This window comes from Cryptotermes secundus, unplaced genomic scaffold (genome assembly GCF_002891405.2).
Source record: "Cryptotermes secundus unplaced genomic scaffold, Csec_1.0 scaffold265, whole genome shotgun sequence".
NCBI lineage: Eukaryota > Metazoa > Arthropoda > Insecta > Blattodea > Kalotermitidae > Cryptotermes > Cryptotermes secundus.
In genome coordinates, this window is record NW_019725002.1 from 835,001 (window position 1) to 847,452 (window position 12,452).

At 42.0% G+C, this 12,452-nt stretch overlaps 1 protein-coding gene across 4 annotated transcripts in view; it reads left to right on the forward strand.

Moving 5' to 3' along the window:
* LOC111863167 (calcium/calmodulin-dependent 3',5'-cyclic nucleotide phosphodiesterase 1) overlaps positions 1-12,452 on the forward strand; it is a 640,341-nt gene that overhangs the window by 556,571 nt on the left and 71,318 nt on the right. For all 4 annotated transcript variants that reach the window (XM_033750945.1, XM_033750944.1, XM_033750946.1 and 1 more), the window contains exon 3: positions 9,007-9,193. In XM_033750945.1, coding sequence (XP_033606836.1) covers positions 9,007-9,193 — 187 coding nt within the window. The remainder of the gene's footprint in view (positions 1-9,006; positions 9,194-12,452) is intronic.

Genomic DNA, 12,452 nt, shown 5'->3' on the forward strand with positions numbered 1-12,452 from the left:
GAGACGTCGAGGCGCCCATATTTTCTAGACAGTCGGCTCTCAGATGGGGGTGATGTTGTCAGTTTTACGCGCCGGCTCCAGGAAGGTTCCTGGTATCCATTTATGTTAGAGGCTGAGTCGACCCTAGGGCCATAGTGCGGCTGGAAGGATTAGGTCAATTGAAGAATCCAGTGGCCTCATCGGCACTCGAACCAGCGGAATTCCGTCTTGTAGCATAGTGTCTCAACCAACTACGCTACTGCGTGTCCCCATTTATTTATTTATTTATTTATTTATTTATATAGAAAAACTGATGATGCATACGACCGAAACATCCAGTGGTTGACAGAACAAGACTTATTAACCCTTTGATGTGTTATTGATTTTAATCGGTTTTATTACTGTTCAGTTTATTTCGTTATATCGGTGACGCCAGTACCTCGAACACTGTTGAAACCAACCTTTTGGAAGCAAGTAGGACTTGTAGCAAGGCTCGAGCCTGTCAGTATATCCTGGAAACAAAATGCCGAAGTCTCCAGTGGGAAAGCCTTACCGAGACCAAAGGAAGCTTTGAAAGAATCAAAAGTCTCAACGGTTCTGTACGTAGTGGTGAGGATAAACATGCCAACTCCGCAGGTCATTTCTGAAGGGAGAAGACTGAATGGTTTAACTCTCAGATTCTGCTGCTGCTACTGATGAGCCGTTTGTGTGTAATACTTCTAATTGAATGTGAGGAAACTGGTTTGTACGGTTTCCCTGCAGCACCACAACTTGCCGCTGTAACATTCTTATTGTTAAAAATGCTGTTATCTGGTAGTGGCGCCGTCTAGATCTTGTGTGAACCGACGTTTCGGAGGAACGTATCGCCTCCATCTGCAGGGAAGAAAAATCCCCGAGCGAGGAACCAGCTTCGGTTCACACAAATTCTACACGGCGCCACATCCCAGAAGACGGCATTCTTCATAGTCACCGCTGTGAAAACCTCAAATCTTACAATTTGTATTTTGCTTCGCTTTAAATTGTTGCGATCACAAACATTGGCCTTTTGTAGCCGTTCACCCAGCATGGCTACATTGCCATAGCCTTGTCATTTGCCGGTTCATGACATGCCGAAGGAACTGCAAAAGTGATGACAGTGAAGTGCGCATGTCTACCAGTTGCGTATATTCCGTACCTCATATTCCTGTATTTTCATCTTCAGATAAAATCCTCTCGCAAGTAAGTCGCACTCCGTCCAATGCTGTCGGAGGTGGAACTTGTGGACGGCCACGAATTCCCTATCGTGCATTCATTTTATGTTCATTCTTATTTGTCACGACGTTCTAGCATTTACATTTATATCATCACCTCTGCTATTTTAAATGTGATTTAAATTCGCGAATCCACACCTTCTGCATGAAGGCAGCAGTAGGTTGTTCGACGAATTTACTGCATCGTGGACATATCAGTGGGTATAATAGCATATATCCCTGGGATAAGGTGAACGGAGCTCGAAGCTGAACACTCACCTTTATTTAGTGCTGCATAGAATGGCATATAAACCAACAATTAAAGGAGTCAGGTTTCTGTACGAAGTTTATAGATTTTTTTTTTTATTATTTGGGCGGTGGAGTGAGACGGTCCACTTGGTACATCGGCCACTAACTGGCCTATTGTGCCAACCCCGGTTGATATATGATGATGAATATTAAGCAGTAGATGGAATGAGAATTAGCAGAGGGAAACCGAAGTACTCGGAGAAAACCTGCCCCAGTTCCAATTTATCCACAACAAATCCCACATGAACTGAACTGGGATCGAACCCTGGCCGCCGCGGTGGGAAACGAGCGACTAACCACCAAAGTTTTTAGTTAACACAGAATTTACAAAATAGCCATTACTTATTCGGCAATGGGGAAGTTTAAGATGGAAACACTAGGAATAAATTCATAAAAAATGTTGACTTATTTTGAAACTCATAATTTTTATAGCCCATACATTGTATAAAGCGCTGCTGAACGTGTGTGGTTAAGCCTTGGTGAACATTACTGTCCTACCCACATTGCTTCTAATCTCTGCACAGTGGAGAATGTAATAAAGCAGTTAAGCTCTCTGTTCCCTGTGAACTGCTCAGAACGGCGTTCGGAGGGGCTGAATGTGTGATTTAATTACCAACTACACAACCAGGCTATGTCTTTGTAACCCAATATAGTTACTAAACCGAGGTGGAAATGGGCTAATTCTTAACTGTTGGGACTACAAATATCAAATCGCGGGTTTGTGCTGCATTGCATCCGCTTTTCTGTTGTTCCGGTTTATTATATCGTAAAACGGGACCGTTTAACCATTTGAAGTCTTGGGCTTGATATGTTTGGGGGAGAAGCATAAAACGTTTTATGTGTACGTCCTACTGTAAATACCAAAGTGTAGAATTCTACCTAATAGTCTGGCATGAGGTTCGGCTTTCTGTGGCAGATGTCTGTCTAGCTGCCCGTTCTATAAATGTTAGAAACAAATTATACAAGCAGTTATTGTTTCTGAAATTGTTAAACCACTGTCTCATCGAAATTTATAGCTTTCCATGCTCCGTGACTGTTCAACACAGGATATGTATAGTACAATATGTTAGAGCTCGATTACAATGTGATGGCACATGTCATGAAGACAATTTGCTGTATGTGTTACAGCAAATATGAGTGGTAGACAGTTCAGTATACTCTTGGAAGCCGAGGTATGTGTTTGTTTGTAGTAGAATACTGCCCATAAATGATATATAGTTTCTTCTGTGTTGGAATAGTCCGTAACAGACTTCTTTTACTCGCCGTCGCGCAGGGTTGTGCCATCACATAGTTATCGAGCTCTGTGAGAACAGAATGAAACCGTTAGGCGGGACACAGTGTTTGTGTACTCGCATGTTATTTACGTAGCAGCCCATTGGGTTCCAGCGACATTTTGAGGAAGGGGCTTCACTGTCTGTTGCAGGTGATTTAATTTTGGTCCGTTTCGGTGTAATGTAACCGTAGTCAGAGTAGAAGGCTTGTACCAACGCGTGCCTGCGAAATATTGGTACCCACTACCCGGACTACACAGTGTAACCCTGAAGATCACAGTACGAACCTTCATCGCCGTGAGAGCCTCGTATGGCACTTCGCGCGAATTTAACTCTAATGTTTATGTGGCTTCTTAAAACTCTGCGCGTCATCCACAAGAAAATTCATTAAGTGGTGCTACCACAAGTTTACTTCCTAAAGTCATCTTTCAGTATTCAGTGATTCAGTATTGAGGGGGTGGGTTTCCGCATGCACCGCGACTGATAGTCTATTGTACGTCCCCCTTTTAATTTCTACAGTCTCCATCCCCTACCGGTACTGGTGCTCGCTATTAGCCTCTTTCTGCCAGCAAGGTTTCTACCCTCTACTTGGCAGTGGTATCTAATAGTTAATCCCTTTCTGTCAGCGAGGTGTCCCTCCTCTGGCAGGGGTTCCTAGTCCCTTTCTGCCAGCAAGGTTTCTATTCTCTACTTGGCAGTGGTATCTAATACTTTAGTCCCTTTCTGTCAGAGAGGTCGTCCCTCCTCTGGCAGTGGTACCTAATACTTCCCCATCTACCGGAGGCATTGGAAACTACTTCGGGCGGGAAATATTTGGCCTAATTTAGCTCATCGGTCTCTTAGAGACAAGAGGTTCTTTTACGTGCCGTAAATCTACGACACGGGACCCACGGCTTAAAGTCCCTCCCGGAGGACTTCTTCCCTGAATTTTTCCGCCCTTAAAAATTCCACGACCTCCGCCGGGTTTTTGAACCCGCGTACCTTGAGTCATGAGGTGGGAGCGTTACCCCTAGACTACGGAGGCCGCTTAAAGTCATCTTACTCCATGGCACAAAGTCCATCTTATGAAGTCGGTAGTTTCTCAGCTACTCAAGAAATTCCAAGGATTTCATCCGACCCGATGATTCATTGTCGTATTCACAACAACCAGACAGTGGTACATATCTCGAGCCAGATAAATCCAATCCACATCCTCCCTTCATATTTCCCTAAAATTCGTCTGAATAGTGTCCTTCCATCTATGCCTGGTTCTCCTAGGTCTTGTGTTTCCTTCAGATCTGCCATTAGGATTTGAGGTTCTCACAGCAGTGGTTGTGAAGCCGTGAAGTCGGGTAAATTTCAACGGTCTGCACCACATTATATCCCGGAAGACAGAACTCTTCGCTTTTCTTCTATACGTGCTATGTGCCCCGCCCATCTGATCCTTCTTTTACTTTATCCATCTGATAATACTTGACGAGATGTACAAGTTATGAAGTTTCTCAGTGTGCAGTTTGCTCCATACTCCTCTTACTCCGTCCCTCCAAGCACCCTGTGCTCACGAAGATTTACAGATATGTTTGAATCATGATTTTATTGCCGTAGATAGGCTCAACGATGCATAAAGTATATATCTCTCTGCAGTGGAATATGTGTAATGTTTATTAGTTTGAAGATACTAGATTCAGCTGCAGTACACATGAGCATTAATGAGGTGTCTCCCTGTTTCCTTACGTTCCCTCTGGCGGTTGCTAAGACACCACACGCAGTATAATGTGCAAAGCGATCATTATTCACCGCTGTTCGTCTCTCGGCAACCATATACAGTTTAATGCATAAAGCGATATGTTTGTTAATTGCAAGTCTTATTATCATGGCAGTACATAACAGAACGTACACGTGATTTGAACCATTCATTTTCGAAGCCTCAGAATAACACTGTGTGAGAATAAATCAGTGTTTCTTGTAATGCTTTAACTATCAGGTTGCGTTTAATGAAGAAAGTTTCCCTCTTTTTCCCCGTATTAGTTATTAAGCTTTTTAATGATGCATGTAGAAAATTATTCTAATACATAATTTCAAGCATTAATTGAGAGACAATTAAACACCAATAACGTAAGGAAAATACAAGATGTAAATTGCCATCTAAGTACATCTAGTTTAGTTCCTTTAATTAGTTATATATTGTTAAAACGCTAACATATTTCGGTCTCATAAGACCCATCTTCAGGAGGTGTAACGTAGTTACAGGAAACATTGCAATTCAAGACTTCCCCTACAAAGCACATCGAAACAGCAGAACTCCTCTTCTTCCGACACCTAAAAACTAGTACGAAACAACAATGTACACGCCGTACTAAACTGAAAGTGCAATAATTACGACATATATATATATATTTACATAATATTAGTTTAATATCTTATAAGAAATTTAAGACGCAGATATTTTTAATCCTTTATTTTATACATACATGAATTGTAATATTGTACGCTCCCTGAAACTGGTCTTGTCTAACAGAAACAAGTTGAGGGTTTAAAAACTAGTAATAAACGCCAGGAATAAACTAGATATACTTAGATGATAGTTTACATCGTGTTCCAAAATGGACAGTATATCGTGAAAATTAACTCTATCAGTAGGTGACACAGTATCACTGTTTCGGTACAGTTTAACGTAAGAAAGACTGAGGAAAGCAGATACGGTAGCTAGTTCCATGTATCGGTATGGTTGCTGCGGTTGCTACACTCCAGTCACAGACAGTTCTGCACTACTTCATTAATAACAGTTCTTCCTTCTGTCGATTCATTCCGCATTCACACTCAACCTACTGCACGCCCCCAGTCGCGGACGGTGGAGTCTTCTGAGATACTCTGCAATCAGAGATCACTTTTTTTCCTGTGGCGCTACAGCCCCAATTTGGGCCTAGGCCTACCTCCATGAAACTCTCCGTTTCACTTCGGTATACTAGATCTTACGCACTCGGTAGGACTCCTTCGGCGAGTGATCAGCTCGTCGCAAGGCCTCTACCTGTAGACAAACACAGAAAAACGCACACAAACATCTATGCCCTGAGTGGGATTCGAACCCACGATCCCGGCTTCCGAGCGAGCGAAAACAGTGCAAGAGATCACTTTAGCAAGTCAAAGTACAAAGTTACCAAAGTGGACACCACATCTCAGCTCTGATACGTACAGTTGCTTCTTGTATGCTGCAAATTAGTCCTCTGTACTTGATAAGGTATGTACTCTCTGATGACTTCAAAACTCGTCTTCAGATTCTCGAAACTTTTTTTCTCTCTCCTCTAGCCTAGCTTTCAACGAAATTTGTGTCTTGTATAAATGGGTAAGTTCCCTTGGTTTGTATATGCTGTCGAGTTAGTGAAGAGCAGGCAGGTCAAACATTCCCCATTAAGTTTCTAAGAGGGGGAATAACATGAACAGTTCAGCCAATAACCCTCCCCTTACAAGCTTTATAGCTTTACACCAGGTTCTGTGGTGTCATGCGTACACCAATATAAACTAAGTTTACACTCGACACAACCGCACGTGTACATATCAACACATTTTAAACCGAAGAGGTTGGTTCTGACGGCAACGCTTCTGATTTATATGAAATTCCCAGTTCGAAACTAGGTCGAGGCACCGACTACACAATATGCAGATCTCGTGGTTTTCCTCTGTTCCTCAAACAAATGCCAGGGTAATATCTCAACACATCCTTTCCAATTAATGTCACTATCCTAACATTCGACCCTGCATAGTCTGATCTACTGATAGCCTAGTTAAATAAAATGGTAAGCGGCCTCCGTAGTCTGGGGGTAACGTTCCCAGCTCATGACTCAAGGTACGCGGGTTCAAATCCGGCGGAGGTCGTGGAATTTTTAAGGGCGGAAAAATTCAGGGAGGGACTTTAAGCCGTGGGTCCCGTGTCATAGATTTACGGCACGTAAAAAGTGTCCCGCCCGTGTAGTTGCCAATGCCTCCGGTAGATGGGTAAGCATCGGGTACCGCAGCCATCCTCGCTGGCTGAACGGGGCTGATAGCGAGCACCAGTACCGGCAGGGTATGGAGACTAGTAGAATATTAAAAGGGGTACACTATTAGTCGCGGTGCATGGGGAAACCCACCCCCTCCAATAATAATAATAAGAATAACTAAAGTGGTATAATAATAAAAATAAAAATATTTAGTACTACTAATGACTTTCTTAACGTTAACGGCCGAGTCAGAGTTCTACCATACACGGAATAAAAACGGCAGCATGGAACAGAAGTGGTCGCACTGCAGCCATATTGCTCCGCCGCACACGAAAGGGAACTGAGAAAATCAGATTATTTTGCTTTCATCTGAGGAATCCGGCAGCGGCAGTACCGGTGTCCTGCTTATTGCGTTAATTCTAAATTACATTTTAACTTACTGTTGTGCTTGCCTTTAATTGCGGGACGTTATAACCAGAGCTAGGACGGCTGACAGCGAAAACTTCTCAATTCAATTTGTGAAAGACTCGCATTATGGGACGTCCTCCTTTATTCAGGAAGCTTAATACAGTTCCCCCCCCCGCAAGGGTATGACAGTCACCGTACTTTTCCCTCCCACAACGAAATTAATTTCAGTATTGTTATAATTTAGTTGACCATAGTAGCCGCGCGGACAGAAGCATGAATTCTTTTTGCCTGCTGAAACAATGGGGTTGCGAGTTCGAATCCCACTCGATGCATGGGTATCTGTCTGTGTTTATTCTATGTATGTAGCGGCCTTCGTCGGGCTGATACCCCGTCCAAGGAGCTCTACCGACTGTCTATATTATTAAGAAAATGTAAAACAGAGGCCAAGGGTCATCATGGACTGTAGCATCCAAAGATTATTATTATTATTATTATTATTATTGTTATTATTGTGCTTCGTTAATTAAGGTAGTTTTGAAACGAACATTTGTATCTAACAAAGACGTTTAGTGAGCGACGTGTATTTTACCTGCAGTCTGGGCATATAAGGATACCACTCAACTGAAAGTTGAAACTGACGTACACATTTGGGCCGTAGCGACTTCCAGCTAGTCCAACTGTATCCATACGCCTGGGTTTTATTACGCGCACATTAAGGTGATTATAGAGCATATTTCACGATATGTTCTTGATTCAAGGACCGCCTTTGTGCTCTAGTGGTCAGAGTTCCTGGCTACAGATCCAGATGTTCGGGTTCAATTCCCGGCACTACCAGATTTGCTAAGAAGTAGTGGGTCTGGAACGTGGTCCACTCAGCCTCATGAGGATAATTGAGGAGTTATTTAAGGGAAATAGCGGCTTCGGTATAGGAAGCCTTGGGGATCCGTTGCGCTGACCACGTGACACCATCTATCCGCAAAAGTTGGCACTAACTTCGCCGACAATCGGCGTTCGCTCGGTCGGTATAGTTCGCTTACGGTCTAAAACCACGGAGTTTGTTTTTTCTTGATTCAAGAGGTTATAATATCGTCGAACGATGTTAGAATGAACGCGTATTACTTGTTAGTGCAAATTTCAAATGAAGGGTGTTTTGTAATGATAGAGGTTGCAATACTGTTGCAATACCTGAGACAAACGGAAATCATGGAAAATATAAAGAACTTATTAGGTTTAAGATACAGAGAAAACCCCAAAATGTCTGAACCAGTAAATTATAGTCAGTCATGCCAGTAATGGAACAGACCACATACAGAGCACTGCACAAGAAGCAACGTATCCTACATTTACACGGTGTTCAGAACACTGTGTCTATTCCAGCTCTCACAATTTGACATATACACTCACACGCGAATAAATGACGAACGATTAAGCACTACCTTGGGCCGTAGACACTATCTAGCCATTTTGATTTTAGTTTAGTTAAATTTTATTTATGGACCTAAATGGTTCTCTTCTCTATATTTTTGCTTCTTTGACGGATTTATCGCTTATCTTTAATAAACTCCTATTTAATGTTTGTAAATAGATGTGGTGCTTGTCAGATGTATGTTCAGTTAATCTCACAAAAAATATAAGCGATGGCAGGCTAGGTTAACCTGTCCACCGACACTGAAAACAACAAACAGTTATTTTTATCTCTCATTAAATTCAGCTTATAGAGATGAAAGACCATACATCACGTGACTTTTATATTATATACTATCCATGGCCCGTATGATAGCGATAGAAATGTTAAAGACAGTTATAGCATAAAGTACGAGGTAATAATTGTTCTCGAACTGTTTTATTTTTCAGAACAAGGGTCCCTGACCATCGTGCGTCGGAGTAGCACCAAGAAGAACCAGAACCACAGTGGCACAGTGGCTGGCTGTCCATCCTCTTCCTCTTTTGCTGATGATGAAGTGCTAGACGCGGTGGATCTAGACACTGACAACCTACCTGCCGTAGACACGCCCGACGCCTGTGACAAAGCAGCAATCAGGTCTGTGTACAAGCACTTAATATACTCGTAACGATTGTTACCAGTCCGGGAGTTTCTTCCTCCTCCTCCTTCTTCTTCTTCTTCTTCTTCTTCTTCTATGGCGCAACAGCCCGATGTCGGGCCTTGGCCTCCCTTATCAAGCCCCTCCATTCCTCTCTATCCTGCGCTGCTCTCTTCCAGCTCCTTACGCCCATTAACTTCTTTGCATCTTCTTCCACCGCATAAATCCATCTAGTTCTTGGTTTCCCAGCGCGTCTCCTACCACCTATTGTACTGTATAATATTTTATTTGGGATACGCTCCTTATCCATTCTCTCTACATGCCCAGCCCATTGCAGTCTTTTAAGCTTTATCGTCACTGAGATCTCTGGCTCCTTATATATAAGGAGTTTCTTCCTTAGTCAGTGCATATAAGGGCCCCTTCCATCGATTCCGTTATGAAACACTAACATAACTACAGGTTTAATCTAAATTACTGACTTTTCCACTGTACAGCGATATTCGTGTGCAATTGGTAATATTCAACAGATCGAGAAATTTTACCTTGATAACAAAAACCCAAAACACGGCGCCACATCCCAAAAAACGGCTTTCTTCATAGTCATCGCCGTGAAAACCTCAAATATTACACAGCTAATTCCAGTTTACACTTTGAAAACGTGTTTATTTTAAGATCTGTTTTATTGTATTGTCGCATGTTTGCTAGGCAACGCGACAAGAAATTTTGTGGATTTCGGATTTGAACGAATGTTTATTGGACAGTCGCTTTTTCACTCACAGTTATTCACAACTTATAACGTCGTCGGACGTTTCTTCTTTACTATTACAACTTCTTGCACCGCTAATCTCCATAAAGTATCTTGATCTCTTTGTCGGACGCGAGCTTGCTTATGCTGTAGTGGGAGCTACACTAAGAACTGACTGGTCTCGTCGAAGCTGGACTTTTATAATATGCACTTGGACCCAATAGGGAATGCCATGTCAAAGGGTTAACCTTGTCCGCTACTATCGAAACGCTACTTCCAACAGTTCGTATGTAACGCTGGAAATTCCACTGTTAGATTGCTGGCCGCTGTATAGCAATGGATGTGTTCCGATTATTATGCGTTGCAGCGGGAACGCTGGTCGTTGCCTAGGAAATCAACTCTGATCTCCTAATCAATTCCGGATTCCTGGCGGCACGCCACAATATTTTCACACAATTTTAAGTGTCCCAAGTGATCTCTCCTTTGTTCTCTTAAGAAATGAATGCATATATTATTTCTCCACCTCTTCACATGCCGTGTCGATTTCGTTTCTAGTGATTGTTTACCTTGTTGATACTGAATGAAGAGTGCGAACTGCTGAGGCATTGAAGGGCGCAGTTTTTAAATTCTCATGTTACTCCATGTCTTCCGAATCTGGGTATTTTCCTCCTCAGCCCCTTGTTCTCAGACACCACGAACTGTTGTTCCTTCCATTTTTGATAGACCAGTTCTCATCCTTTTATGAACTAGATTGTTATTCTAGCTCATAATTCATATATACAAAGATATAAATACTCACATACTCGTACATACATACATGCACATACATGTACAGAACGAGGCTGATAGCGAGCACCAGTACTGGAAGGGCATGGCGACGGTAGAAATTAAAGGGGGACGCACAATAGATCAACAACTGGTCGCAGTGCATAGGGAAACCCACCCCTTCCAAAAATAATAATAATACATACATACACACATACAGGTTGGGCCAGAAGTCAGTTAACTGAGTAGTAAAATGCGCACTAAGATACGTTACAAATTTATTGATTACTTACTGGATTTACAAGAATTGTTCGAAATGAGATCCTCTCTGGCCAGTGCGCATGTCACAAAGTTGTGATACCGTTCTACAAACTGACGAACAGTTTTAAATCTGAACATTACCGTTAATGCGACAGAGTATTTTAGGTTAACCGACTGCTGGGTCACGCTGTATATACATACATACAAACAAACAAAATGATATATAATTTATTTTGCTATTCATGTAGAAGACCGAAGATATTCACACGGCTCACTACTAATGTCGACTGTGCTTTCTCTTTGTGGAAAACATTTTAATAAGTAGATGTAAATTGTGCGTCATTGCATGTTGTAATTATGAAACATGTTTAAATTCTTATGAACCTGACCTGCCGATGTCATGAAAATGTGGTGCTATACATCCACTCCCCAATACGCTTTCATGGTGTAGTGCTTAATTAGTTAAGGACAGGGACAACTTTACCTTCACCAACTGAGTTCTGTTATCCGTTACTGTAGATATCATTTTCACTTGTTTCGTGGTGTCTGAAACCGTTCCAAGTAGAAACAAAGTAGTTCCATCCTGTGGTTTCGCTTGTGTTGCAGTTATATCCGTCGTAAAGTGTACAAACAGGCGTTTTATGCGGTTAGGCATGCCAGATGCTTTTTAGGAGCAAAAGTACTTCTGAATCTGCGTGTTCAGTAAGGCTGGGTGGGCAATATGGAATATTATATTGGTTTATTCTTAAAATACCAGATTACAGCATATCATTTGAAAGTACAGCAGAGATACCATTCTATCAAGGATGTAAATTGTTTTGAGCTCATTTATGTTACAGCGTTTATAATTTGATGTAATTGCATATTATCTTTTATATTCCATATTACTTTCAACACACATTTCTCGCAAAAATATGAAGAGTTCGTATGATTTTGTAAATAATATTTGCAATAACGCTCACGATTTGCTAAGTAAATACCAATAATTTCTTTCGTTCTAATGTTCATGTATGAAAATATTTTTTCTTTTTTCCTTGGCACTACAGCCCCAGTGGGCCTAGGCCTACCTCCATGAACTTCTCCGTTCACTTCGGTTTTTCTAGATCTTACACATTCGGTAGGACTCCTTGGGCGGGTGATCAGCTCGTCGCGAAGCCTCTACCTGTACACAAACACAGAAAAACGCACACACACAAACTAAACATCTCCGAATCCTACGTACATAATTTAATGGCAAAACCTGCAGGAACTGTATCACTTAGAAGATTTAGGCGTAGGTTCGAGGATAATTCTAACAGGAATCCTAGAGGCACAGAATGTTAGGAATTGGACTCGGTAACGTTCAATTCAGGACAGTGCAGTGGCAAGCTCAGAGGAACACAGGAATTAACTGTTCGGTTCCACAAATTGTATGGGATACCTTGTCTAGCCGATCGAAAGTTAACTTCTCAAGAAAGTCTCTGTTCCATGCAGATGCAAATGTATGT